Raw genomic sequence first — 16,126 nt, 5'->3', positions numbered from 1 at the left:
AAAAAAATTTTTCTTAAAAATAATAATAAAAAAATGAAAATGAAAATTTAGAAAAATAATAATAATAAACTTAAAAAAGAAAAAAAATTAGAAAAAAAATTTAAAAAACAACACCAAAAATGAAAATGAAAAAAAATTAATAAATGCAGTCTTAGAGTTTAATTAACTTCTCTTCTATTATGTGGAGCTGTGCCCACTGGGCCAAGCTTCTCCTCTCAATAAGTGGGAACCAATTACTGTGCAGCAGCTCTTCCTCCCAGACTGGGTGAGTCTCCAATCCTGAGTGCCTAGGGCCTTCTCTTGTGTCTAGTCACTTCCCAACTTTTCCTCAAGCCAGGCCCCGCTCACTGGTGACGCTCACCACAATACTGGCTACATGCCAGGTCTGCTGCTCCTGGGAGCCCTGTTTTCATGAACGCCTGAGCACACTCTCCCTGTTTTTGCCATTCCCTCAGACCCTAAGTTTGTAGAGCTTGGGGCTGAGATCCCCCAGCGAATTTGCTTTCCCTTCAGTAGCCACGCCCCTTGTAGCTTGTGCAAGAGACCCTCGGTTATCAGCACTGGTGGGAGCGTTAGCCGGGAGTCCTGTGCCACTCCTGATTTGCTCAGTCTGGATATCATGCTCACGGGAGAGCTGGGAGGGGCCCTTACAGGAGAGCTGGGAGGGGCCCTTAAGGTTTCCCCGCTGTGTGGAGAGGGATGGCTTGGGGATCACACACCTGTCGCCGCTGGTTTCAATGAAGTTATCTCCTCCGCTGCATTATGGTGACGTCAATTCTCTGCCATGGTGGTATCCCATGCAAATGGTGACAGTTCGTTCCCTTTGCCGGGTGACCAATGCAACGGGTGGGTGCTCACTGTCTCTCCCAAGCCCAGTTTCAATCCTGTGGCCACTGCCTATGAAGGCTAGGTTGGCTTTTACCTCCGTAAGTTCAGAAGGGCCGACCACTTATTTCAGCGGGGTCGTTAGTGCTGAGTCATGGCAGTTTGTCTGCTAGAAGCAGGCAAACGGGAGCTTGAATGCAGCCGATCCGTGCCCGGTGTGTGTTCTGAGAGGCCCAGACTGTTCGCCCCTATCGACTTCAGCTCAGCATTGCCTAGTGATCCAGAGCAAACAGCATTTAGACAGTTTACGACTCCCTATGCCCGCGCAGCTGAAGAGGTCAGAGAGTTGATCTCTCCGCGCCCATCGCCATTTTGGATCCCACGGTACTTCATCTCAATTTTGAATATTTATTGAAATAAATTTGTACCTACATAACTACCTATTTTAAGAAATTTCTTTCTATATATATGTGGAACATTATGGGGTGCCCAAGTGGTGCCAGAAATGCTCTTTATTACTTACCTCTCAATTCTATTACATTTCTTTATTCAACTACATTAAGTCTTAAAAATGTATAAGTGAATAATTTTGTATCTATGTACCTCTCTCTCAATATATGTGGACAACTATTTGGTACTCAAATGGTCCCAGAAAGCCTCTTTATTACTTACCTATTAACCAATCCTACAGCATTTTTTTAACTCAACTTTATTACATTTTGAGCAGTGTCTAAATGAATGAATTTGTATCTCTCTATCTATGTGTATATGTGCATATTTGGTACCTATGTAGTACCCAAAGGCCTCTTTATTTTCTATCAATTCTCAATGGTACCAGAAGGCCTCTTTATTATGTATTACTTATATTATTATATTACATTATTAATTTAATTTTATTAAACATTGAATGTTTATGAGAATAAATAAATGTGTATCTCTCTATCTATATACATGTGGAAAACTATTTGGTCCCTAAGAGGTACCACCAATCTTAACAGCTCTTACATTGTGTAGCCATAGTAGCGAGAAATCTCCATCTCTCTTTCCCTCTCAATGAAACACTGCACTCTCCCCAAAGCAGTGTACTTGGCAGCATTCTCACGCTCTTGTTGAGCCTTCTTCTTCATGGCTTCCCGCTCTGGCCTCTGCTGTTTGGTGATGGGAGTTGATACTACTTGCCCAGTAACATTGGGTTTCCTCCATGGAATTGGTTGTAAGGCAAAGTCTTGGAGGAGATATTGGTTTTGAGGCTTGGGGGTTGTGACTGGGGCTTGGTCCCAACCCTGGGAATGGGTTGCCACTGGAGAGGTGCAAGATGATGTTTTGTGAGGTGCAGGCCCAGAAGAAGCAGACCAAGACACACTAGGTGGGTAGAAGCGGTCACACCAGTCTGACTGGCATGGGTCAAAACGGGGTGAGCTGGCTTGGCAGGACGCATCCAAGATGGGTTGGCAGTAACTGGTTGGGATGTGTTGACTGCCATGGGTTGAGCTGAGCTAGCAGGGCGAGGCTGGGCAGGGTAAGCCCCAGTGGGTCTTTGAGAAGCCAGAGACTGTGGCCTCCTATTGATTACTGGTCGAGGTGGAGGTTTCTCCAGGGTCAGAAAAGGCAAAGGTACCAATTTGACCTTCCCAGGTGGTGGAGGCTCATAAATGGATGGAGAGGGACCCTCTCCTTCAGCACTGATATCTGGGTTCTGGTCTTTGACTTGTGATTTCTCAGGACACTTAACCATGAGCCGTTGTTTCATAGCTTGCCATGGACGGGGGTCTTGGTTACTGCCTGAGTTTCCTAGGGCCCGGGAGGAAGAGAGCCCACTTTTCTTATCATTCTTTTTCCCTACTGCATGGAAAACCTGCACTGACTCCAGCATGTGCATGCTGAGACAGCTCCGAGGCTTTTTAAAGGTCTCTTTGCAAAGCTCAGGTTGGCTCCTCTTCCGCTTCATCTTGGGCACAGTTTGCTTCTCTTCTGCCTTGACTTTATTGCCTGGCTGCTTCTTCTACTCAGCTTTCCTGGAGTTGTTTATTCTGGTCCTCTTGGTCTTTTCCTGCCCATGGCCCTTAGCCTTGCTGTTCCTTCTGGATGCAGCTTTCTGAGCTTCGCTGTTAGAGTGCTTGGCTGTGTGCACAGGGGCCCTACTACTGTTTGCATTCCTGTGAGCAACTTCTCCTCCAAATGCACCCTCTAGGTCCCTTAGCTGCATTTTGGCCTGTGGAGTGCCATCAGGAGACTCTGAGTCTTTACATTTGTTCTTCCTCACTGGCTCACTAGGGCCATTTAAGGCACTTGTGATTTCCTGCCCCTGATTCACCATGATGGCTCCGGTGTCATTGGATTTTGTTATTGTGGGACTTTCAGGTTGGTCAAAGTCTTTCAACGAACTTAAAAGCTCAGGAAGTTGAATATCCCCCAGCAGTGCAGTGAGCTCTCCAAAACCACTACTAAATTCAATCCCATTTTCAAGTGTGCCTTTGTCCTCAAGACTCAGGGTGTTGTTTCCCATATGGATATTTTTAGAATGTGGCTTCTCCTCTTGGTCCAGAGGACCAATGTAGGCCATATGGTGGTGGATTTCAGGGATGTCTAAAGGGAGTAGTGGAGTATCCTGGTTCTCCATGGCAATCTGGTAGGCATTCAGTGGTCTGAGAGCATGGTGTTAATCTCACACAAGTTCTTAATCTCTGTTTGTTCCTGGCTTTGATTTGGAGGCAATGCCAAAAAATCAACAGAACTCTGGACTGGAGTTATTATGGAAACGTCCCCAAGTCCAGTTTGAGTTTTTCTCAACTATTTGGCTATTTTTGTTATTGCAGGAGTATGGGAATTCTGGAGGCTGTGACAGACAAAATGGCTGACTTGGAGATTGCAATCCCAATGAAGCCTCCATCCCTAGGGAATTTTCCATCACTGCAAAGGAAGCAATCAAGCATGATGGTAAGTAGGAGATTCCCCATGCCCAGCAACATACTAATCAGGGAATCTGTGGACTATGGATAAGGCATTTCTATTAGCTCTTTTTAAGGACTGCGGACTGGTCTCTTTAGGAGGTGCCTTTTAGTTACAGGTGATAACTTGTTGACACAGTTTTGGGCTGACACATCATCATGGCTGCGTGACTCAGTGGAGGAGCACTTGCCTACTCTCTGGGAAATGCACAAAAACTGTTTTAGGAAGTCTCTCATTTTCATATCTGGAGCTCTCAATTCTCTCTACTCTCCCCCGAATGTAAGAACACTTAATACCATGAACTAGGAGAGCGTTAAGCTGTTGCTCATGAAATATATGTGAAAGGACCGATTTTTAGACCCTTGCTTTCAACAGCATGACTGCATACAAAGTTTAAGTCCTGCAGCAAATTAAGGAAAAATTATACTGTCACTCCCTTGTATATTATGCAGTATCTTCCCAAGAGATCAAAGTAAAAATGTGGGAAATAAATTTATAATGTTTTGGTGTAGGGGGACTGATCTGCAAAAATTGTGAATATACCATCCTTCAATGTCCTTGAGGTCTCTTAAATGCATCCTGGATGGCCATTATGGTGTCCTGCATTCTTATTTACAGAGTCTGACAATGTGGAATGCTAAACAAGAATGGTGGAGAAATTTTCGGGACTTAAATACTACAGGTCTGTGGACCACAGCTACCAGCTGAAATCTGAACCCTCAATTGAAAGGTAATCTTAATCCTTCCCCTTCTTGCTAATTATACTGACCTTGAAAAATTTTTCTGTAATAGGTTGAGCGAACACCGAGCAGTAGACCCCAGGGTTAGAGACTGATGGTAGGACAATTGTGGGCTGAACTTCCTTCAGCACTATCACCATTTCTTGTTGAGGGGCAGCGGCACTACTTCCTACAAATGGCACAGAGGCATAGGATTGCACGCAGGGGCCGTGTTCTCCACAGAGCAGAGTCCCCAGAGTGCTTTGATTATACTGGCTTCCTTCTTGGTAGAGAAGTGAGAGGCTATGTGCCTGATTTGGTATCTGAGGTGGTGTCTTCTGAAGAAGCCTGGCATATAGTGTTGGATGCACACAGACCCTGACATTGGCTTTGGAAGTTTTGTCATATTTGGGATGTCATAGATATGGAAGGACCTGCTGTGTCCTGGTCAGTGAGAGTCAGATTAAAGTCCCAGAGTGAAGATGAAATCTTTTCAGCACTTTCTGGGCTATACCACTCAGAAATACTTGGATAGGAGGCAGATGCCATGGGAATCTGGTTCTGGCAAGTAACCCCAGAAACCATGGCTGTGCTAGCATGTTGATAAAAGTAGGTACTGCCCATGAGTGGCTGGAAGGAGGTGCCACAGATTTTGGGACGTAACCATGCTGAAGTGGCAGCTGGAGCAGAGGCTCTGGACAAGTTGTAGACACTTCCTGTCAGGGAAGCTGCATTGGTCACCACAGGAAGAGAGAGCTGCAGAGAATGTGCAGTTCCATGTAAAAAAGAATTTTGGGAATTTTCTGTAGTAAGAAAGAGGTTGGTGAAAATATCATGAGACTGAGAGATTCCTACAATATCGGAGGACGAATATCATCCTGAGGTTGTGGCAGTCAGGAAGCCTCCAATAGCAGAAATCATTGAGATACCCCAAATCAAACCATTTAGGATGGCTGCAAGTGTGGGAGCAGTTTGGTACTCTTGTGGTCAACTGTCTTTCTGTCCAATTGGACACAGTTGACTCAAGTGATCTGCTTCACTCATTATTCCCTAAAAGCATCCTTCTCTCTGTCCTCTCTTTCTTTTGAGTGGGCCATAGTATTAACTTATGAATATGCCCTAGAGCTGAAGCCTTTGAGAACTCTGAGAACACTTAACATTAACAGTTTGTTAAGTGAGGAAACAGAGGGTCAGAGAAGTAAGATTGATTTGTTCAGTATCAGTACCAGGTCATAGAAAATTACTGCCCTGCTCAGACTCTGTGCTCTAGACAAAGATCACAAATCAGGGAAATAGAATTTTATTTTTCTGTCTTCATAGAAAACAGTACTGGTATCACTACTGCTATCTTTAGTGTGTCCTTTTGCTTGTGAAGCTTACAGGCCATTTTCTAGAGTTTACTTATACCATTCAGATGGTATATTTAATGGGTCTTTATTTTTTAATATTTATTTTTTAGTTTTAGGTGGACAAAGTATCTTTGTTTTTTTGTATGTGGTGCTGAGAATGTAACCCAGTGCCTAACTCATGTTAGACAAACATGCTACCACTGAGCCACATCCCCAGCCCAATGGGTCTTTCTTTACCCTCTTAAACCTGGCTTTTGATGCTACATCAAAATGACCACCTGAGAGTAAATTTCTCAAGAACTGCTTTCTGGAAGAAAAATGGTATTTAAACTTTGTGAGCTTCAGGTTACTAATCTGGAAGGTGATTACAATAATACTAACTGTGATAATTCATCCAGAATCAAAATCATATATTACTTAAGATTCATATGAAGGATTATATATTATTTTCTGGAGTGACAGAAAAGTAAAAATGAAAAACAGCATAGAACTAAAAAGAATGCATAGATACTGATGAAAATTTGGAAATGTAGCATATTTTCTTGCAGATGAAGATCTGTTATCATGCATAAAATATTATGAAAATGAATGTTTCTAGTCCATTTTCCTGAATACTGTTAACCAAAACACTGTCCACCATTGAAGGTAATTTTAAATGAATTTCTATGCAGTACATATAGGCAGAGAAACTCTATCAGCCAACATAAGCAACAAAATTAAGTAAAAGTGAACAGATAGGTAGCCACAATGTATGTAGCTACCTATTTCAAAAACAGTGTTAGGAAGCTTGCTGCTACTCAGAAGCCTGAGGCAGGAGGATTGCACGTTTGAGGAAGGCCTTGGCCATTTATTGAGACACTGTATCAAAATAAAATTTTAGAAGGGCTGGGGCTGCAGCTCCTTGGTAGAGCACTTGTCTCTTACATGTGAGGCACTGGGTTCAATCCTCAGCACCACATAAAATGAATAAATGAAGATATTGTGTCCATAAAAAGGGAGGGAGCTGGGGATGGAGCTCAGTTGTAAAGTGTCCCTAGGTTCATTCCCTGGTACTGCAAAAAAGCAAAATCCAAACCAATCTCCTTCCCACCACATGCAAAAAGCAAAAACCAAAGCAAAAGCCCACTATGAATGGTGGGGTGGGCCTGTGGTCCCAGCATTCATGAGGCTGATGCTATGGGTTTGTTGGAGCCTAGGAATTCAAAACCACCATCGGCAATTTAGTAAGATCCTGTCTTAGAACCTCAACAAAGTGTGCTGGGGATATAGATTGTGGTAGCATGCCTGGCTAGCATGAATGAGACCTTGCATTTCAATCCCTGCATTCATTCCCCCGCACTGGAAAGAAGAAAGGAAGGAGTTAAAGAAGGAAGGAAAAGAAAAAAAGAAGGAAGGAAGGAAGGACGGAAGGAAGGAAGGAAGGAAGGAAGGAAGGAAGGAAATTTTGGCCAAAGTAGAGAATGAAACAGAAGTGTAAAGTAATTTTATCACTGCTTGTTCATCTTCCTCTAAATATTACCCACACCATATAAATGATATGAATTTTACTAGTAGAGATTTCAATTAATATAAAAACATTTTCTGATAAACATATCAGTCAAAAATCAAGAAAAATCCTTGAAATGTGCATAAAATTTACATTTGTCCTCAAAATCTAGTTTATAATCATGTATAACAGGAAGATGTTGTCTCTAAAGTCTAAAAAAAATCACCACCAGAATGCCATAATACATTTCAATGTAATTTTTTATGGTTTCTGGTGCTGGGAAGTGAACCCAGGGCTTCACAGATGCTAAGCATGCACTCCACCACTGACCTACACCCTCAGCCCATAGCCCATATAGAACTACCAAAAAGAGGGGCTGGGGCTGGGGCTCAGTGTTAGAGAGCTTGCCTAGCACATGTGAGGCACTGGGTTCATGCCTCAGCATCACATAAAGATAAAGGTATTTTGTCCAACTGCAAGTAACAATACATATTAATAGAAATCCCAAAGGACTTCATAAAATAATTTTAGATAAATGTGGAATTAGAGATGTGGAGCTTGAATTTTTGTCCTATTGTAGGTCTCTCTTTTGATTTTTAGGTTTAAAAACCATTAATGATTCTTGATAGGTATTCTATTTTAGAGAGTAAACTCTTGGAAAACTACCTGTCACACAAAGGAATGTGTTCTTCTGATGCAGGTTAATGCACCTCAGTTTTTCAAACTCCATGTAGTTCAAAAATCAGAGTAAAGTAGGACATGGAGAATGCTGTTGCCCCAGCCCTGTCTAAAACCACTTTCATGACATGTTTGTATGAAGACTCATTTCTAAAACATACTTCTAACATGTTCATGTTCAAACTGTCAACTTCATCGGTGTTCAAATAGGTCATAGAAAAACTGTAACAGCCAAGTGTGACTTTTCTGATAAAGTGCTTACCTTAGTGATACCCTAATGCAAGTCTTAGTTTCCTTGCTAGTCCATTAATCTAAACATTCTCTAAACCAGCCTCTGGGAAGATTGTACTCTATGCTGTCTGTTGGTTTAAATAAAATCTTTGCTTTTTCTTTCACATCCATCTCAACCAACCTCCTTTTTCTTGAGACCATCATGCTCTTCATCTCTTTTATTCTGAAATTTTCTTCTCCCTTATTTTTATATATTCTTCCTCCACCGAGTTCCTATTGCCTTGTGCTTAAACAGCCTCAAGCTTGCTTCCCCAAGAACATCTGCCTCCTTACAGCCCTGTCCTCCTGCTCCCCTCGACCTATTTCTCTTTTCACCTAGTTTAAACAGAAAATTTCCAAATATGTGAATGTCCCTTTTATGAACAGCACTAAATTTGAAATACTGAAGTGGAAATCTTGGGGGAGGGAAACTGTTCCAGGAACCCTCTTGGTTTCCACCCTGCCTAGGATTTGTCTCTTTCAGTTGAAACAAGCACAACCATGAAAACTTATTTCATTCTCTATAAACATGTCCCTCTAGGGTCAATATTAGAATACAAAGGGACCAGAGATGGGCAGTCTGTTATCCTCCTATACCAGATCAGGAAACAGATTTTGTGAGAGAGTTAAAGATGGCCCAGCCCTATACCTAGTACCTGTCAAACTCCAAATGAAATTAGGTGTCCAGATTTCTAGTTCCATCCTTTCCCCTATTATTCTAAGCTCTTTTGACTCCATTAGTAAATTGAAGCAGGGAAATGTCTAATGAAAAACTTTAAAATGTTTCTTTACTTATCTGACATGGTCTGAGAAGAGGTCACATCAATTGCAGATACACAGGATGATGAGACCACCTCAGAGGATGTGTGGGTGGCTGAGGCTAGAGAATGCATGTTTCCCAGTATGGAGTTCACTGGTCAGTGTTTACTGGCTACTGGCCACTCTGATGACTGGTTACTGGCCACTGGTCACTTGCAATGATCCAAATTTGTTTACAACTGCATGGCAAGCCTAAGATTCTAGCAGGTGGCAGTAGGTTTGGTGGGGTAATGATTTCACAAAAGGTATGAGGTAGCCAATAGGGCTGTCAGATTCCCAACGAGAAGGTGGGATTGGACGGGGAAAATGACAAGAGAGTTGATTGGGTGGAGAAAGTGACAGGAGAGTTATAATAGAAACTGAATGGCTCAGTTCTGGTAGGTGAAACCCTGCAAGAGGGACATAATGGGCTCACCCCATGGCTCCCTCCCCCAGGCTCTTGTGTTCTGGATATATTCTCAGTGTTCCTTCTACATGTTCATGAAAATATTATGAATATGTTGTAAATTATGTTTCACAGTATAAGAGGTAATAGTGATACATCACTATATAAACATATACAGTTAATATCTCTGGAGATGGAAGAAAGAGACATCTAGGTTGAGCAAGTATAGTGGTTCTGGAACCATGGAAGTTGATTTGATAGTGAAGTTACTGCAGTTTTCAAGGATTCAGAAAGGGGTTAAAAAGTTTTTTTTGTTTTAGTTGTAGATGGACACAATACTTTTATTTTATTCATTTATTTTTAAGGGTGCTGAGGGGTCAAGCCCTGTACGTCACACATGCTAGGCTAACGTTCTACCACTGAGCTACAATCCCAGCCCTAGGGGGAAGTTCCTTGAGTGCATTCTCTGGGGTGTGAGGTGGACCAAGATTCTCTTTAGTTTCTCCTTGACCCCTACTTTCTTTGGCCTGGGCTGGGCCAGGTTAGACTGGTAACTCTCTTCTGCTCTCCTTCCCCCACCCCTCTTTATTGTAGACATTTTTTCATGGTGAAACCCTGATTCTGCATTCTTATAAACATTTATATTACTTTCTTTTTACTTCCAGAAGCAGGGGTCTTCTTTTTTGTGAGTTGATTCTTTGAAAAATGAACTCTGAACAATACCAGCAACTCTAGAGAGGTAGAAGACCTAGCCGAGTGTAAATTTCCCTCTCTGGATATTTTTTGTACTGCTTTAACTTATAATTTCCTGAGGACAGCTCCTTGGTCATGTAGACTTTGTGCCATCAGCGTCTTTCATATGTGAGAGGCACTGAGGATCCTTTCTCTCTTCTTATGTAAGTTGATCCAGAGTGGCAGTTACTGTGACTTCCTCCCCCATGCAAACAGCCACTATAGAATCTTGGGCTTCTCACATTCTTTGTCTTGCATGTTTGGGTGGAAGGCCAGGAGAATAGTTAGAACATTAGGATAACATAAAAAAGTAAGCATAACATAAATAAAAGGAGGTTAACATGGATTTTTAAATTTTAACTTTTTATTAGAAACAAGTCAACTCATTTGGGTCTAATTTTGTGTTAATAAAAGAGTCGATTCATTGTTTTTTTGCTTTGGGGGGGGGCCCTGGGAATTAAACCTCAGGACACTTTCCCATTACATCACATCCCAAGCCCCTTTTTATTTTTCTTTTGAGACAGGGTCTCACTATGTTGCTTAGGGCATTTCTAAGTTGCTGAGCCTGGTCTTAAACTTGTGATCCTCCATCTTCAACCTCTTGAGTTTCTGGGATTATTCGTGTGTGCCACTGCATATGGCTCATTTTATATATATAATTTAAATACATATATAAAAATTAAACATATATATTTTTGTATTTGTATTCTGTATAAATTTTAAAATTATATATATAATTTTTTTAAAAAATAGCTACACTAAAAGCCCAGAAACTGACATTAATCATTTTTTATCAGTGGAGATAAAAATCTTAAGTCTTATTTTCTTTTAAGTCATATAATCTCATTTTTGTCACCCATTACTGTGTTTGTAGTGTATGGATATCTCTTTAAGGCTCTGGGTTTTCAGCTCACTTTTCTTTTTGTCATATTTTAAAGAAATCCAACATTGTGAGATATATTGCATGTTTTTTTAATTGATGATTATTTATGGTGAAGTATTGTGAATTAACTTAATCTGATGGATTTGTGTAGACATGCAAAGAGAGGCATGTAGAAAAAGCATTGTGGTTATGCTGTGCACCCAAGGAACAGGTTTGTCTGTTCAGCCCAACTTCATCTAAATTGCTTTTGATCCCCTGGAGAGTATTTGTTTCACCACTTTCTCTTGTAATGTTATAAAGTAAGTCAGGACTGAGTTGATAATAATAGTAAATATATATATATATATATATATATATATATATATAGAGAGAGAGAGAGAGAGAGAGAGAGAGAGAGAGAGAGATAGGGCTTGAGCTGGTTTGTGGGAGTACAACTATGGGATTTATTCATTTTCCTTGCTGGTAAGCTTTTTCTTAAATTATTTTTTTTTGGTGTGTGGGGGTTACCAGGGATTGAACTCTACTCAGGGATTGAACTGAGACACATTTACAGCCCTATTTTATTTTATTTTATTTTTTTTGAGAGAGAGAGAGAGAGAGAGAGAGAGAGAGAGAGAGAGGAGAGAGAGAGAGAGAATTTTTATATTTATTTTTTAGTTTTCAGGGGATACAACATCTTTGTTTGTATGTGGTGCTGAGGTTCGAACCCAGTTCGTATGCATGCCAGGCGAGCGCGCTACCACTTGAGCCACATCCCCAGCTCCCCAGCTTCCCAGCCCTATTTTATATTTTCTTTAAAGACAGGGTCTCACTGAGTTGCGTAGCACCTTGCCATTGCTGATATTTGCTTTGAACTCACCATCTTCCTGCCTCAGTCTCCGGAGCTGCTGAGATTACAGGCATGTGACACCACACCCAGAAATGTGGTAAGTTGTTTTTTTTAAAAAAATATTCTGTTATTGTCAATGGATCTTTTTTTTAATTTGTGGACTTCTTTAGACACAGTGAGTAGATAGTGTGTGATTCACGATGTCAAGAACCCACAGGAAGACAAGCACATATACACTGAAAAAATTGCTCAGAAATAAAGATAAATATTGCATTTATAGGCCTATTGTTCCCGTCTCTTACACTGGTAATTATGGAATATAATTTTTTTTTGCTGGTTGTGTGTGGGATAATTCTTAGCTAAGAGGGATTATGGAATGTTTGGCTGTATAAAGATATGGCTTGAACTATCTATGTCAACTTTTTCAGGGTATTTGTTTTTTTTTTAGCTCAGTTACATACCTCAAATAGCTTACTTGTATAATACTGGAATGTAATATGTGATGAAGAATATACAGTGAGTATTACAAGCCAGATCATTCCATAAGTTCTCTAAGAAATCAAGGGTATCCACAGCTACTATAGGTTAAGGGTATAAGCACAAAATGGTGGAGACTGGTGCAGACCTCACGAATTCAACAAAGCCTTTATTCACCTGTGGAGTCAGGAATCAGATGGGCAGACTTTTTGGTTAGAAATGGCTGCTGGTCTGGGTTTATATAGGTTTCACACTGGGAAGTAACTTACCCATTGAAGACTTTAACAGGACTTGGGCATTCAGGAAAAAGGTTGCAAAAACTAGAAATTTGTTTTTTCTGGCAGTGTTTTCATAGGGCAAGAATGGAGGATGCATTGTCCTATCACTGAGAATGTATTGGGACAGGTCCAATGCTTGCCCTTTTCCAGGGATGTCTTCTCACTGAGTTATGTTTGCTTCCTTCCCAGGGATTTTTATGTCACTGGGAAAGGAAGTATTGGGAAAGGATCAATGTTATCAATGTTCTGCTTTTCCCTCCCCCCTCTTCCTAGGCCACACTGTTTTGGGGTTGTCATTTGCATATCCTTCATTCCAGACTCTGAAAAGTCATAATGAATAGGGGCAATGATTTGAGATCTGGCTGCTTCTTGATGAGGAAGGGTGAAGTAGGAGGACCCCTGCTTTCAGAGTTCTGGAAAAGAACATGGAGTCTCTGGTAGTTGAAGCTTAAGAGGAGTATATGTGGAAGTAGACTTGGGGCTCAGGCTCAATCCTTCTTTTGTGGTTTCAGAAAGTCGGACTGTGTTCTGGAGGGGGCTTTAGCCAGGTGGGTCACCTCATTTTGAAAATTTTTTGTACACAATTAAGAATGGGAGAAGAAATGTTATTTTAATAAAGGTGAAGATTAATTGATTTGCTAGTGCTAGGAAAACAATTTTAGCAGGTCATATCATTGGAGAGCCTATTTCCCTTAATCAAAGCCATTGTATCCTTTCAAACTCAGGGTGCACTTTCCAAGATCTCAGGAGTTTGGGTCCTTTGGAGCATTGCAAACATTATTAACTTTGGAACCATATTTTCCTGATGGTTTAATCATTTCCAACCTACTTTACAGACTGTGTAGAACAAGAAGAGAAACTAACAGTATAGTTCTAGCTCATAGCCCAGCTATATGTGTAGAGAGAAGTATTTCAAAGGGTTGAGGGAAGAAATCCGTTTAGCTAATGTGCCCCAAATTTCTTATCAAATGTAGGTGTTTTTGCATTAGCTATGGCAGAACCTGAGATTGTAATTTTAATCCAAACAAGTATTGATATGAAGAGGATCAAGTCCCATTAGGTGATTACATATATTTTGTCATTGAATCTCAGTGTCATCATAAGAATTTCTAATAGCACAAAATTGGGTGATGTTACAATGACAGTGAAGTATTTGAGCCCATTGTAAATCTTGTACTTATTCTCCTTGTCACATAATAGAACTTTTTATTTGTTGAATTTTGTTTGAATTATCCGAATCCCTATTTTTTTGAGTTTGCCAAGACTCGGTAAAAATTCTTATGGAATTGTTGATGGTAATGAATGTTTGGACAAGCTGATGCAAAGTCTCTGCTGCAGTGGAGGCAGAGGTAATGATGCCAGTCAAAACAACAGTCCCAGCTCTCAGCCACCAGATGAGCCATTTAGCATGGTGTTTCAGGTGCCTCAGTAGTTCCTGCATGAATGACTGAAGGGGCCTCCTGCCATGGTCCTTTTAATTTTACAAGGAGCCTTTTGAGAGTATAATAGTTTGTGCTGAATTTTGCCATAGAGTTCAAATGTTATTGTAGCATACACCTTACACATTTAACATGATAAGATTTTGTGAGGCATCATATTGTATTTGAATGGATCTGGACCCTAAAATATAGGGATTTAATACACATACTGTGAGATACAATTCCGTATGGAAGGAAATGTTATGATAGATAACATTTTTCAACTTATTATATTGAGAATCAGCATTCCAGATCCCAAATGTCCTCTCAGTCAGACCTATTTTCCATATTGTGTCCTGAATTGGTCCAAAATGCATTCTAATGGCAGGTAATAATTCTCCCTTAGACCAGTACCTCATGATGTTGGAATGGAAAACAGCTCTATAAACCAGATGTTCTAAATTGTCTCTATAAGGTAAATTTCATCCCAAAGCTCTGGATTCAGCATCAGTCAGTTCCCCAGGAGAACCCCAATCTATAACTTGTTTTCCTGCAACATAAAGATTCCAAGGATGGGAGGCAGACCTTTGACCAACCGGGAGAACAGGCCCAGCGGCCCACTGGCATGGTAGACAGATCACCCCAATTGGAGGAAGGGCCCAGCCGCCACCCGCGTCTGCATGGTAGGCAGACCTGCGACCTGGAGAATAGGCCCAGCGACTCGCCTGAGCGGTAGACAGACCTCCCCAGTTGGAGGAGCCCAGCCTTCTGCCTGTGAGGTAGACAGACCCCTCCAACTGGAGGAGGGGCCCTGCCTCCCGCCCTCATCAAACACCTTATGAGAAAAACTGATGGAACTCATCTTGGAAAATCCCACCAACCCTTAAAACCCACCAACCGGTTGAGTGGCATGGCTACCAGTGCGGTTCTGCAACGGATCAGGCACCTGGTTTACATCTCAGAGAATAAGAGTACAGAGGCCACAGGTGGAAGCTCAAGTCCTCTCAAACTGACTACCACCATCATCCTGAACCCAGATACTCAAGCTAGGAAAAGACAATGCCACCAACTGGAAGAAATTAAAACAGAGTTCTGAGAGACATCTTTCTTTTCTTTTTTTCTTTCTATTTCTCTCTTCTCTCTGTCTTTTCAGCCATTCACCCAGTCTCCTCTACCCTTCCCCCTCGGGTCTTCACAACCTCAACATATGTGAAACCAAAAATTGTACATGAAAAAGGTCTATAACAACTGAATCACCAGAATAATATACTATAGAGGAATTGCATATGCCCCACCTCCCTTCCCCCTTTTTATTCCTTTTCTTGTTTCTCGTATTTTCTTTTTCCCGCTCTCTTTTTTCTCTCCCTTTCCTTGTTATCTGTTTTCCTCCCTCTTACTCCCTCGATCCCACTTGCAACCCCCTAAATTTTACTATTCATAAGTAGGGTAATCTTATAAATACAGATAGGAATTTGAATCTATACATTCTTCCATAAATTACCCATCTATTGGTTAGAACTCTCCAAAGTTACTATGTTAGATTAACCCCATACCCTCACTCCTTTCCCCATAAACATAACATCCTACACCTGAAATCCAGTTTTCTTCAAGCTACCAGAAATGGTATGCCTTTCATGAAACTAATGACTTTATTTGTAAACGATAATGGAAACCAACATTTGCAGACATAGAGTCTAGCTATAAATGTAGTAATAAGGAAAATGTGTGCTTAGATGATGTACTATTGATATTGAGAACTGTTAACATTGTCTTTCTCCACAAAAGGGAGACTTTGCAACTATACAAGAGCAATATAAATATATAGGGGGAGAATTTCAAAAACACAACAGTTTCACCAAGCAGAAAGAAACGCGAGCAGTATGAAAAGACAAGGAAAGAAAGGACCACAAGCAATGCAGGTCAACTCAACTTTAGAAGAGGTAATATCTGCAGCAGATGGAATGTCAGATAAAGAATTCAGGATATACATGTTTCAGATGATCTGGAGTCTAAAGGAAGGCATTAGACA

General features: G+C 41.0%; 1 protein-coding gene across 1 annotated transcript; it reads right to left on the bottom strand.

The window, feature by feature from the left end:
• Positions 1-1,826: 1,826 nt before the first annotated feature.
• On the bottom strand, positions 1,827-15,009 carry LOC144249631 (uncharacterized protein C2orf78-like). Its single transcript, XM_077791742.1, is given in 6 exon segments — positions 1,827-2,125; positions 2,212-3,483; positions 3,486-3,615; positions 4,544-4,683; positions 5,021-5,249; positions 14,992-15,009. Coding segments are annotated over 6 exon segments (2,088 nt in total).
• Positions 15,010-16,126: the final 1,117 nt, after the last annotated feature.

This window comes from Urocitellus parryii, chromosome 12 (genome assembly GCF_045843805.1).
Source record: "Urocitellus parryii isolate mUroPar1 chromosome 12, mUroPar1.hap1, whole genome shotgun sequence".
Lineage (NCBI taxonomy): Eukaryota > Metazoa > Chordata > Mammalia > Rodentia > Sciuridae > Urocitellus > Urocitellus parryii.
The sequence above is the reverse complement of the archived record's forward strand: the minus strand, read 5'-3'. Positions and strand labels throughout refer to the sequence as shown.